Source organism: Leucoraja erinacea, chromosome 16 (assembly GCF_028641065.1).
Source record: "Leucoraja erinacea ecotype New England chromosome 16, Leri_hhj_1, whole genome shotgun sequence".
Classification (NCBI taxonomy): Eukaryota; Metazoa; Chordata; class Chondrichthyes; order Rajiformes; family Rajidae; genus Leucoraja; species Leucoraja erinaceus.
In genome coordinates this window covers 20,598,556-20,610,516 of record NC_073392.1, presented here as the reverse complement: position 1 = coordinate 20,610,516, position 11,961 = coordinate 20,598,556, and the positions used below count along the sequence as shown (strand labels likewise).

The following is an 11,961-nucleotide window of genomic DNA, read 5'->3' as shown; positions in this document are numbered from 1 at the left end:
TTACTGGGATATTTGAGAATTTAAGAACCAAAGAGTGAATGGTATGCATATAAACATTAGTTTTAAACTACATCAAATGATTCAAAAAGTGGGAAGGAAGCAAGATTACAAAAATAAAATCTGGAGAATGATTAAAAGAATAAATTGAAAGAAAAAACTTAAAGTATCACTACATCCAATCTTTGTATGTGACTGGGAAGTTACTGCAACAAGAATTTTCACAACGCAAATTATAAAAGTTTAATTCTGTATTTCACTGAAGTAATATTTAGTTGCTACATTTTTGCAATGCAGAATATCAATAAAGTCCAGTCTAATGATTTTATCCACAGCACATTTCTAATTGTTAGTTAGTTGATCCTAATTTGTTGTTTACTTTGATGGAAATGATGAGCTAAATTTATCACCTATACCTAGCTCAACCCGAGAGAGCAATGCTAGCTCTAGTAATAGAAAATTAGTCAAAGCATGTAAGTGAAGTAAGCACAGGAGAATACCAGTTTCCATCTGCTAAGGTTTGAGGCAAAAAATAAATACCCAAGTTGTCATGGTATTGATTTTAAGAAAATATAAATGGAAGGGGAAATAACCTTGAAGAATTTTGGGCATACCGTGAGATATGGAGGGAACACTTTATGTTATTGATCAATTTGAATTAAAACTGTTTATTGCATGAAATGGAAGAGATTTCATTGGCACTTTTTCATACATTCATTGGATATGGGAATAGTTCCATGGCCAATGGACAGTTAATGTGAATCCTGTAGTTTCAGGGACATGAAATGACTCTTTTCCCCCAAAAAACTGAATAACACAATATATAAGAAGAACCCAATTATATATGGTACAATAAGAATTTGGAAACAAATAAAATTATCTTTAAAATTAAGAAATCTATCACTGTTAATGCCAATTGCGAATAACCCTTTATTTAAACCATCTCTTATTGATAAGACATATAACCAATGGGAAAGTCTCGGAATTAGAAGGATCAGGGATATGTACGAAATAGGAAACCTACTATCATTCCAACAACTACAATTAAAATTTAAATTGAAAAACAACCAATATTTTAAATATCTTCAGATTTGCGACTTTGTGAAAAAATATATACAAGGATATCAAAAAGTAACTCCTGACTTATTGGAAGAAGCAATGAATATTGAAGCTGACTCACAAAAATTAATATCCTATTTATATAATAGTATTCTAAATATAGACCTACCATCGACAGAGGTACTTAGAGAAGAGTGGGAACGGGAATTAATGATAAAAATTACGAAGGTTAAATGGGAAAAATACCTGATATATATTCACAAATGTTCAATTAATGTAAGACATAATCTAATACAATTTAAAATTGTACATAGATTATATTATTCAAAAACAAGATTGAACAAATTTTATCCAAATATATCCGCCACTTGTGATAAATGTCTAGCCCAAAAGGCAACTATAACACACTCCTTAGTTTCCTGCATAAAACTTTATAGATTTTGGAATGATATTTTTGAAATACTTACAAAATTATTCAAGACAAGAATGGAACCTAATACTGAAATGATTATATTTGGTGTAATGGAAGATGGGAATAAATTGAACGCGTCTCAAAATCTATTCCTTAATTATGGTTTAATAATAGCAAAAAAATTAATACTTAAATTTTGGAAGGGTACATCAATACCAACGCTTAAAATGTGGATTGCAAGTATGTTGGACACCGCTCATCTTGAGGAAATGCGATTCCTCCTAATGGATAAATCAGACCAATTCATAACGAGTTGGTCTCCATTCGTCGTTTTTTTGGAATCATATGGTGCAACACAATTGTAAAAAATAACTGTTTCAGGACTGGACGAGGGTTGGTCAAGACTATAAATAATGATCTCCTTTTCTTTTCACTATTTTCTCTCTCAACTTTCTTCATTTACTCGTTTTCTTTCTTCACACACTATATATTTCACATTTTTCTATCCTTTACTATCTAACTTCTTTTTCTTATTCTCATCTTTTTTCAATGTAACAAAAAAAAAAAGAAGTTGTACATAAAATGTATTATGAAAATATATATTAGGCACTTTGGTGCCATATGACTGTGCTTACTTCTAATAAAATAAAATATTAAAAAAAAAAAAAAAACTAAAATATTTACCTAAGCATAACTAACATAAAAATTATGCAAAACTATAAACTGATATAAACAGAACATATAATCAATATGAATTTCAAAAGTTAGTCATGTTTGACTAATTTTATTGCATCTATCTTATCATATCTATATACTTTTAAAACTCTGTGTGTGAACGGCATTTTGCCTTTGCAACGTATCTCCTCAAAAAACCAGACGCAAAAACGCAGAGATTTTTACAATTTCGGTAGGGATTTATCTTATGAGTTCAGAAATCCACTCCTTGGCCAATTATTTCCCCAGATTTTGAATAAAATTGATCACAAAACTCACTTTAAAAAAGATATAATTGCCGCTTGAGCTGCTGACGTCACAATGCCCACATTCCCACCAATCGAGGCCCACCTGCCTCCAAGCCCCGCCCCCGACGCTGTGGACTAAAGCCCCGCGCCCAGCCCAAGTACGCTCGCGCCACACCTCCCGAAGCTGCTGAGGCTCTCCACGCCGCCCGAGCTCGAGAGCTGCCGCGGCTCGCTGCCCGTTCGCGGTAGGTCCCGTCCGAGCCGCCCCTTCACTAAGTTCAGGTCCGCCCTCTCCCTCTCTCTCCCCCATGCTCTCCCCAATCCTCTCCCCATCCCCCCCCCCTTTCTATCTGATCTCTTCCCTCTTCCCCCCCCCCCCCTCTATATCCTCTCTGCCCCCCTCCCCCTCTATCGGCTCTTCCCCACCCCTTTCTCCTCCACCCCTCTCTTGCCCTCCTCACCCCTTCGCTCCTCCCATCCATACACCCCTCTCCCCCCTCTCACAGAGCTATCACTGAGTAGGTGGGCGATTGACAAAACTTCATTTCAGCAACAAGGAGCTAGACTAGCAAACAACTTATGGGCTGTCCTTTGAGGCTCGTAATAAGCCAGTGACCAAGCACTCTTCCCAGAGGCTCAATACACAGGCTTGTACAAGCCAACATTTTCAGAGGCCTTTTTCTTATCCATATGCGCCCAGCCAGGGACAAACAACTGGTCATGGGACTCATGACAAAACTTACCCAGACCAGTACTCTTTTCAGTTTATCGTCCATTTGTGCCCAGCCAGGGATCTCAAAGTGAATTCTATAAATTGGTGAGGAATCAAACAAGAATCAGCGAGCTCCTAGCTCAAGAAAATCTGTCTTCCACTTTACCCCCAATGGAAATTCCTAAGTATGATTGTGATCCTTTGCAATATGAAACTTTTATAATAGCGTTTCTCTACTAAACTACTAATGAAAGAGATCACTTACGATTTCTGGAGCACGACACAAGCGGATATGCAAAGCAGCTTGCAATAAGTTGTAAAAATTTGCTTGCAGAGGGCTATCAAATGGCAAGAAAATTGCTTAAAGAACATTTTGGTATCAAACAAGATTGCTAATGCATACATGAAGAAGGCGTATGCTTGGACAGCTATCAAGGCAGAAGATGTGAAGGCATTGCATGAGTTCGCGATATTTCTTAGAGGTTCTTGTAGCTCGATGAGGAATGAAAGGAGATGCATCCACTATTAAGCAAAAAGGGTTCTGTTTGTCATGTGATGATATTGGTCACACCACAAGGTGGTGTCGAAAATTTAAGAAGTTAAGGGACAGAAGTTTAGGGGTAATATGAGGGGGAACTTCTTTACTCAGAGAGTGGTAGCAGTGTGGAATGAGCTTCCAGTGGAAGTGGTGGAGGCAGGTTCATTGGTATCATTTAAAAATAAATTGGATAGGCATATGGATGAGAAGGGAATGGAGGGTTATGGTATGAGTGCAGGCAGGTGGGACTAAGGGGAAAAAAAAGTTGTTCGGCACGAACTTGTAGGGCCGAGATGGCCTGCTTCCGTGCTGTAATTGTTATATGGTTATAAGAAGGAAAGATTGACTTCTTAAAGGAAAAGGGAATCTGTTTTGGATGTTTGAAGAAAGGACACATGGTTAAAAACTGCAAGAATCGTATGACTTGCAATAAGTGCAAACAAGATCATCCTGAATTACTTCACATTGAATAGAAGATTACGGAGAAGAAACAGGAGGAGAAGCCAGCTACGAGTGATGGCCGGGGTAGAAACCTGTATTTTCTCCATCTTGGCATAAAGGGTAAGGAGCAGCAAAGCGAATTCAGTGTTGCAAACATATGCATTTTTGGATCATGGAAGTTCGACTACCTTTTGCACAGAAAGCTTGATGAGAAGACTGGACATCACAGGAGAAAAGACTTAAGATTCTATTGCGTGCCATGAATGAAGATAAATATTGTAATAAACATCATATTACTGGTATGGAAATATCTAGTCTGGATAAAAACAATTTTATACAAATATCTGACGTGTTTACACATGAGACCATGCTGGTTTCTCATCTAAATATACCCAAACAAAAAGACTTGAAACAATGGCCTTACTTGAAGGATGTCAAGATTCCTAAAGTAAACACTGGTATAGACCTAGACAAAACTGCTGGAGAAACTCAGCGGGTGGGGCAGCATCTATGCAGCGGACGAAATAGGCAACATTTCAGGCCGAAACGTTGCCTATTTCCTTCACTCCATAGATGCTGCCTCACCCACTGTGTTTATCCAGCAGTTTTGTCTACCTTTGATTTTCCAGCATTTGCAGTTCATTCTTAAGCAACTGGTAAAGACCTACTTATTGGAATGAATGCATTGAAGGCATTGAAACCGAAAGAGTTTGTCAGCAGTCAATAGAGACTGAAAAATGATAACAATGAAGTACGTTGCATTCTTAATGGGAAAGGCCAGAGTGGCACCATTGAAGCAAATGACGATTCGCAAAATGGAACTTACTGCCGCAGTCTTAGCTGTTAAAGTTGACATAATGCTGCAAAAGGAACTGCAGCTTCAGCTGGAGAAATCTATCTTCTGGACTGATAGTACTGCAGTGCTTAAATACTTTAACAATGATAACAAGTGTTTTCTAACATTTGTAGCAAACAGAATCTCTTATGTAAGGAGAGCTACTAATGTATCACAGTGGAAATATGTTAATGCAAAGGAAAATCCTGCGGATGCACTTCTAGAGGATTAACAGCAAATCGCTTCTTAAGCAATAAGAGATGGATCAATGGACCAGAGTTTCTCTGTAAGCCAGACAGAGAATGGCCAAAGCTTGAGCCAGGATTTGAAATCTCTGCTAATGATCCAGAAATTAAACATCACCACAAATGTTATTGCTAAGGATTCATCGAACATAACAAATGACTTAATTATCCATTTTTCATCATGGAATAAATTGGTGACTGTGGTAGCTTGGGTTCTTAAAGCTAAAACAAAGTTATTCCTATTTGCTCGAAAAATCCAGAGTGTTATGTATCAGAATGGGATAGAATGGGATTTTAATCCTCCTACGAGATCTCATCATGACGGTGTTTGGGAATGGTTGATCCGCATGGTTAGAAATGTGCTACGTTCTGTTCTTAAACAACAAGTTTTGGACGATGAAGGATTGCAAACTTTATTTGGTGAAGTTGAAGCATTTTTAAATGATCAACCCATTACTAAGAGTTCTGATGATCCGAATGACCTGGAAGCACTTACACTAAATCATATTCTTCTGTTGAAGACCAATCCAATTCTACCACCTGGGCTCTTTGTGAAGGAAGATTTGTATATTAGACGCAGGTGGAGCCAAGCACAATATATGGCAGATCTTTTTTGGAAAAGGTGGACACAAGAATATTTGCCCCTAATCCAAGAACAACAACTATGGTCAGGGTTAGAATAAATTTTATTCCAGGTGATATAATTTTGGTGGTTGATTCTTCTGCACCACGATGTTCTTGGTTAGATTAGATTAGATTAGATTAGATTAGATTATTTAATGACCACACAGTCAAGCTGGTGGAATTCAGGTTCAGTACAGGATGTTATACAATAGGCTGATTCCCGTCAAACATAACATAAAAACACAACAACATACAGTATACAGTACATGCACGAGGTGATTATGTGATGTTGTCATAGAGTGTTCAGAATTCGAATTGCATGTGGATAGAAACTGTTTTTAAATCGTGATGTTTTGGCGGGCAGTGAGCTGTAGCGCCTCCCTGACGGCAGCAGGTGGAAGATGTGGTGAGCTGGGTGGGAGGGTTCAGAAATGATTTTCTTCACCCTTGACACGGACCGTTTGAGATTGAGTGATTCTATTGATGGGAGGGGAGTGCTGATGATTTTGGATGCTTTGTTGACAATGCGCTGTAGTTTATTGCGGGAGTGAGTGTCTAAACTGCTGTACCAGACTGTTATTGATGAAGTGAGCATGCTTTGGATGATGGCTGTGTAAAATCGGATTAGGAGATGTTTCCTCACTCTGAACTTCTTGAGCTGGCGGAGAAAGAAAAGTCTTTGGTTGGCTTTTTTATAAATGTGATCTGAATTGATTTTCCATTTGAGGTTATTGCTTATATGAGTGCCAAGAAATTTGAATGAGTCAGTGGTGGATATGGGTTCGCTTGAGATGAGTAGGGGGGTCTTGGGTTGTGCCTTACGTCTGAGATCAATGATAAGTTTGTGTGTTTTTGATGTGTTGAGTAGGAGGTTATTATCTGTGCACCAAGTGACTGCTTTGTGTGTTTGAGTGCGGTATTCTGTTTCGTTGTTGTTCGAGATGAGACCTATGATGGTTGTGTCATCTGCGTATTTATATATTTTAACTGAACTATACTGGGATGTGAGTTGATTTGTGTAGAGTGAGAATAACCAGGGTGACAAGACGCAGCCCTGAGGGGCTCCTGTACTGAGGTGCAGAGGGTGAGATATGGTGTTATGTATCTTCACCCTCTGTTGTCTGTTCCAAAGGAAGCTATAGATCCAGTGACAGATGCAGGGGTCAATGTTCATGTCCGTTAATTTATGTTTGACTGGGTTGATGGAGTTGAATGCCGAACTGAAGTCCATGAACAGGATGCGGGCGTACGTGTTGGCGGTTTCCAGGTGTTGCAGAGTGTGATGGATGGCCAGGTTGACTGTGTCTTCTACTGACCTGTTGGCTCTATATGCGAATTGATGTGGGTCCATGTTGGAGGAAGTGCTGATTTTGAGGTGAGCGAGAATAATGCGCTCAAATGACTTCATGGCCACAGATGTAAGGGCAATCGGTCTGTAGTCATTGAGGCAGGATGATGTGTTAGAGTTGGGCACAGGAATGATGGTGGATTGTTTGAAGCACTGGGGCACTGAACATTGGCAGAGGGAGGAATTGAAGATGTTGGTGAACACAGGGGCCAGTTCTGCTGCACAGTGATGGAGCACTGGTTGATGGGAAAGATACTGGAGATCATGCCACACATTAAGACTTTGATGCGTACAGGATGACTTCAGACTAAGAACAACATCTTGGTAAGACTGATAACCAAGATACGTCTGCTTTTATAAGGCGAAGATGAAAAAATCGCTAAAGAAGTCTGAATGCTAATGCATAATGCTTATTACTTTTGATATTTGAGATATGTTAAGCCTTTCTAGCTCCTTTTTTAATGTTTATTGGTAATTGCCTCGTTGTATACTCGGAACAATTAGGGGCCGGTATGTACGAGCCATTAAGCTTAAGTCAGTATTATTATCATGTCTGATATTTTTTATTTTAGTTTTTACCTGCCTGTACTTTTGTAGGTGGGATTTGATACGTAGTAGGGGTGTGTTCTTTTATTAGAGGAGTCTGGCGCAGACTCTCAGATTAGAAGTTTCTGTTTGGTGTCGGAGAATGAGGGGAAACAGTTTTCTACCATGATCACGACACACACGTGTTACGAGACATACCTTTATAAGAAGAAGCTTTTATGTGATTTATGTGATGTGAACGGAATAGCGATTAAGAACAGAAAGTTATGAGTTATTTCTTTGTTTTGTATTACTTCAATAAAAAAGCAATTAAGCAGGAAACAACGTCTGGAAGACTTACCTTTGCTGTCAAGTGTGTCATGAGTGCGTTAGGCTATATCTCCAAATCTTCTACGATAATGAATGGCTATCAAAGTTGGACTTCAAACGTTGTAAAAACTGCCATTATATCGAGTAATGAACTTGTCCGATTTTTTACAGACGTCAATTTTGTTTGTAAGTCAGAAAATACACAAACATCACTCTTGGTAATGGTACCGCCACCATATTGCAATGAATGGCATCAAAAATACAAGACTGAACGGTTACTAAAAGTGGAGAAAGAGCAGAAACTAGTTATGCCGTTAGCAGGAACTAAAGTATATACATACTCTGGACTTCTGAATATAACAATATTATGAACTCATTGAGGATGTCCTTAAGTTAATGTACTTAAATTAGTAACAACCTGTAATACTGTAGATGTAATTGAATGAGATTCAGGACTGGTTATTTGGAGCAAGGGGCATAAGGGATGTTAAAATGGCTGTACAAAAAGGTACAGTTCAAGGTAGTTATTCAGAATGATAAAAGCTCAGAAGTTGTTCTTGCATAAATACATTTCTATACCACATATGTAAACAACTTGGCTCAGGCTTGAAGCTTGGTTTCAAAATATTCAGAAATATGATCAACATTTAGGGTGGAGAAATGGTGTGAAACCGGCATTAGTTTACATGTGAGGTGACATTTATAGTTAGAAAGAGCAAGAAGACTACCTGTTCTTTGGAAAATGTATTTTTGTGGGGAAGAGGAGCAGAGATTTTGGTATGGGGTGAGGTACATATAAGGAAAAGTCCAAAATGGGTTGGAAGGCAAGAAAGATTAAATAACAAAGGATGAAGGCTAATAGCAGGTGGTAATAGGACAATTAAATTAATTTGGTTCTGGGTTAATAAATTCTTATATCTAACTGGGCAAGTTGAAATTTCCTCTAATTAAATGCTAAGGCTATGATTTTGGGTCACAATCTATGCCTCAGGCAGACAGCCTGCTTCCTCCACCTCCAACCCTGAAACTGCTTACCCATAGAGAGAAAAGGGTCCTTGATTATGTTGGCTCCTTTTACAAGACAACATGGTGTAGATGGATTAAATGGTGGGGAGTGTGATTGACATTCACATCTGCAATTTCTTGCGGTCTTCGCAGAGCTATTTCCAAATCAGGCTGCGATGCAACCAGATAGTATACTTTCTATGGTATATCTGCAAAATTCAGTAAGAGCTGTTGGAGTAATGAGGAAATTCTGTACTTTTGCACTTCCACTTTCACACCATTGATGCTGACTGGGGGATGTACTCCGCCATGCTTCCTGAAATCGATAACAAGCTTCTTTGACTTGCTGACATTGAGGGTGAGGTTGGTAGCTTGACACTACATTACTAAGTTTCCATTCTCAATCCTTGTGCAGAGTCTTGACCCAAACATCCACAGATGATGTTTGGCCCGCTGACTTCCACCAGCAGTTTATATTTTGCTCTGGAATCAGTTTAAATAGAGCCAGCTATCAGCGGGAGAGAGGGAAACATTGGGGGAGTTGTGTACAGGCCTCTGAGTTCCAGTAACTCAGCAATTGAGGCAGCATCTCTGGATAGGTGAAGTTTCAGGTTGAGACCCTTCTTCAGATTCTCAGTCTGGAACAGGGTCTGGAATCCAGGTTGGTTGATGACCCCGGTCTGCTGACGGCCAGGGAAGAGGCGAGTCATTGGTCATGGCCTGCGGGTGGCTGAAATGCAGGTAAGAGTTGGTGGTGGTGGCATCAGCAGTCACGGCTGAGGAAGTTGTGTGGGCCGGTGATGGCTAGGTTTGACCTGGAAGCAGCTGGCATCGGCCACCCGGCCTGGCGATGAAGGTTGGTAGGTCGGACTGGATGCAGCCAGGGAGGCAGTGCTGGCCGAGGGTGGCATTGGCAGTCTGGCCTGGAAGCGGCTGGGGAGGTGCTGAGCTGGGTTGCTGTCGGCTGCCCAGCTTGGCCATGAAGGTCACTAGGTCCATCTGCTATGACCAAAATCTGTTTAAAAAAAATCTGTGATAAAAAAGGTTTTGTGTATTGGATAAAGTACAACCTGACATTCTACATATGTCAAATCCCTTTAATTCATAAAGGATTGGCATTGGTATAAATCAAGAAACATAGAAAATAGGTGCAGGAGTAGGCCATTCGGCCCTTCGAGCCTGCACGGCCATTCAATATGATCATGGCTGATCATCCAACTCAGTATCCTGTTCCTGCCTTCTCTCCATACCCCCTGATCCCTTTAGCCACAAGGGCCACATCTAACTCCCCTCTTAAATATAGCCAATGAACTGGCCTCAACTACCTTCTGCGGCAGAGAATTCCAGAGATTCACCACTCTCTGTGTGAAAAAAAGGTTTCCTCATCTCGGTCCTAAAAGATTTCCCCCTTATCCTTAAACTATGACCCCTTGTTCTGGACTTCCCCAACATCGGGAACGATCTTCCTGCATCTAGCCTGTCCAACCCCTTAAGAATTTTGTAAGTTTCTATAAGAATCTTCTAAATTTTAGCGAGTACAAACCGAGTCTATCCAGTCTTTCTTCATATGAAAGTCCTGGCATCCCAGGAATCAGTCTGGTGAACCTTCTCTGTACTCCCTCTATGGCAAGAATGTCTTTCCTCAGATTAGGAGACCAAAACTGTACGCAATACTCCAGGTGTGGTCTCACCAAGACCCTGTACAACTGCAGTAGAACCTTCCTGCTCCTATACTCAAATCCTTTTGCTATGAATGCTAACATACCATTCGCCTTCTTCACTGCCTGCTGCACCTGCATGCCTACTTCTAATGACTGGTGTACCATGACACCCAGGTCTCGTTGCATCTCCCCCTTTCCTAATCGGCCACCATTCAGATAATAATCTACTTTCCCGTTTTTGCCACCAAAGTGGATAACCTCGCATTTATCCACATTATATTGCATCTGCCATGCATTTGCCCACTCACCCAGCCTATCCAAGTCACCTTGCAGCCTAGCATCCTCCTCACAGCTAACACTGCCCCCCAGCTTCGTGTCATCCGCAAACTTGGAGATGTTGCATTCAATTCCCTCGTCCAAATCATTAATATATATCGTAAATAGCTGTGGTCCCAGAACTGAGCCTTGCGGTCCCCACTAGTCACTGCCTGCCATTGTGAAAAGGACCCGTTCACTCCTACTCTTTGCTTCCTGTCTGCCAACCAGTTCTCTATCCACATCAATACTGAACCCCCAATACCGTGTGCTTTAAGTTTGTATACTAATCTCTTATGTGGGACCTTGTCGAATGCCTTCTGAAAGTCCAGGTACAACACATCCACTGGTTCTCCCTTACCCACTCTATTAGTTACATCCTCGAAAAATTCTATAAGATTCGTCAGCTTTCGCTTCTATCTACCGTAATTTCTCCTCACTTTTGGAATTGTGAAGTAGGCTAAATGTCTCACACGCTTATCCCGATTTTCATAATTATTTACAGCGCAAAAAATGACCATTTCAGCGGGGTTTAACGGGCCCGCTACGCTGGAAACATTGGTAAGTGCCTACCTGCAGTTCATCGCGTGTAATCCATTTGGAGTAGCGTCGCAACAGTACGGGTCATGGGTCGTGACCCGACTGCCGTGAAACCTCCCTATTGTGGTCAAGTTACTTAATTCGAATATTGTGTATTTGTTTATTTGTTATATTGTAGCATTCATGTACGTGCAAAGCTGTAGTAAGTGTGAATGTCATAGTTCCCGATGAAAATGAAATTAAACACTGTTGACTTTTGAGTTACGTGGAAGGGTCTGCAACTGAAATGTTTCTCTTCCCATTGATGCTGCCTAACTTGCTCAAAGCTTGCAGCATCTGTACTTTGTTTTATTTTTCATATTTGATAAATATCCGTGCACTGAGACGACTTTCAGTGCACCAAGTCCAATAA

General features: G+C 40.3%; 1 protein-coding gene across 1 annotated transcript; it reads right to left on the bottom strand.

Annotated features, from left to right (window-relative positions):
- Window positions 1-3,243: 3,243 nt before the first annotated feature.
- LOC129704579 (uncharacterized) lies at window positions 3,244-11,950 on the bottom strand. Its single transcript, XM_055647799.1, has 2 exons — window positions 11,583-11,950; window positions 3,244-10,048 (listed from the first exon to the last, which is right to left on the bottom strand). Exon 2 carries the CDS (start codon window positions 7,231-7,233, stop codon window positions 6,118-6,120), a length of 1,116 nt encoding a protein of 371 aa, XP_055503774.1. The 5' UTR covers window positions 7,234-10,048; window positions 11,583-11,950; the 3' UTR covers window positions 3,244-6,117.
- Window positions 11,951-11,961: the final 11 nt, after the last annotated feature.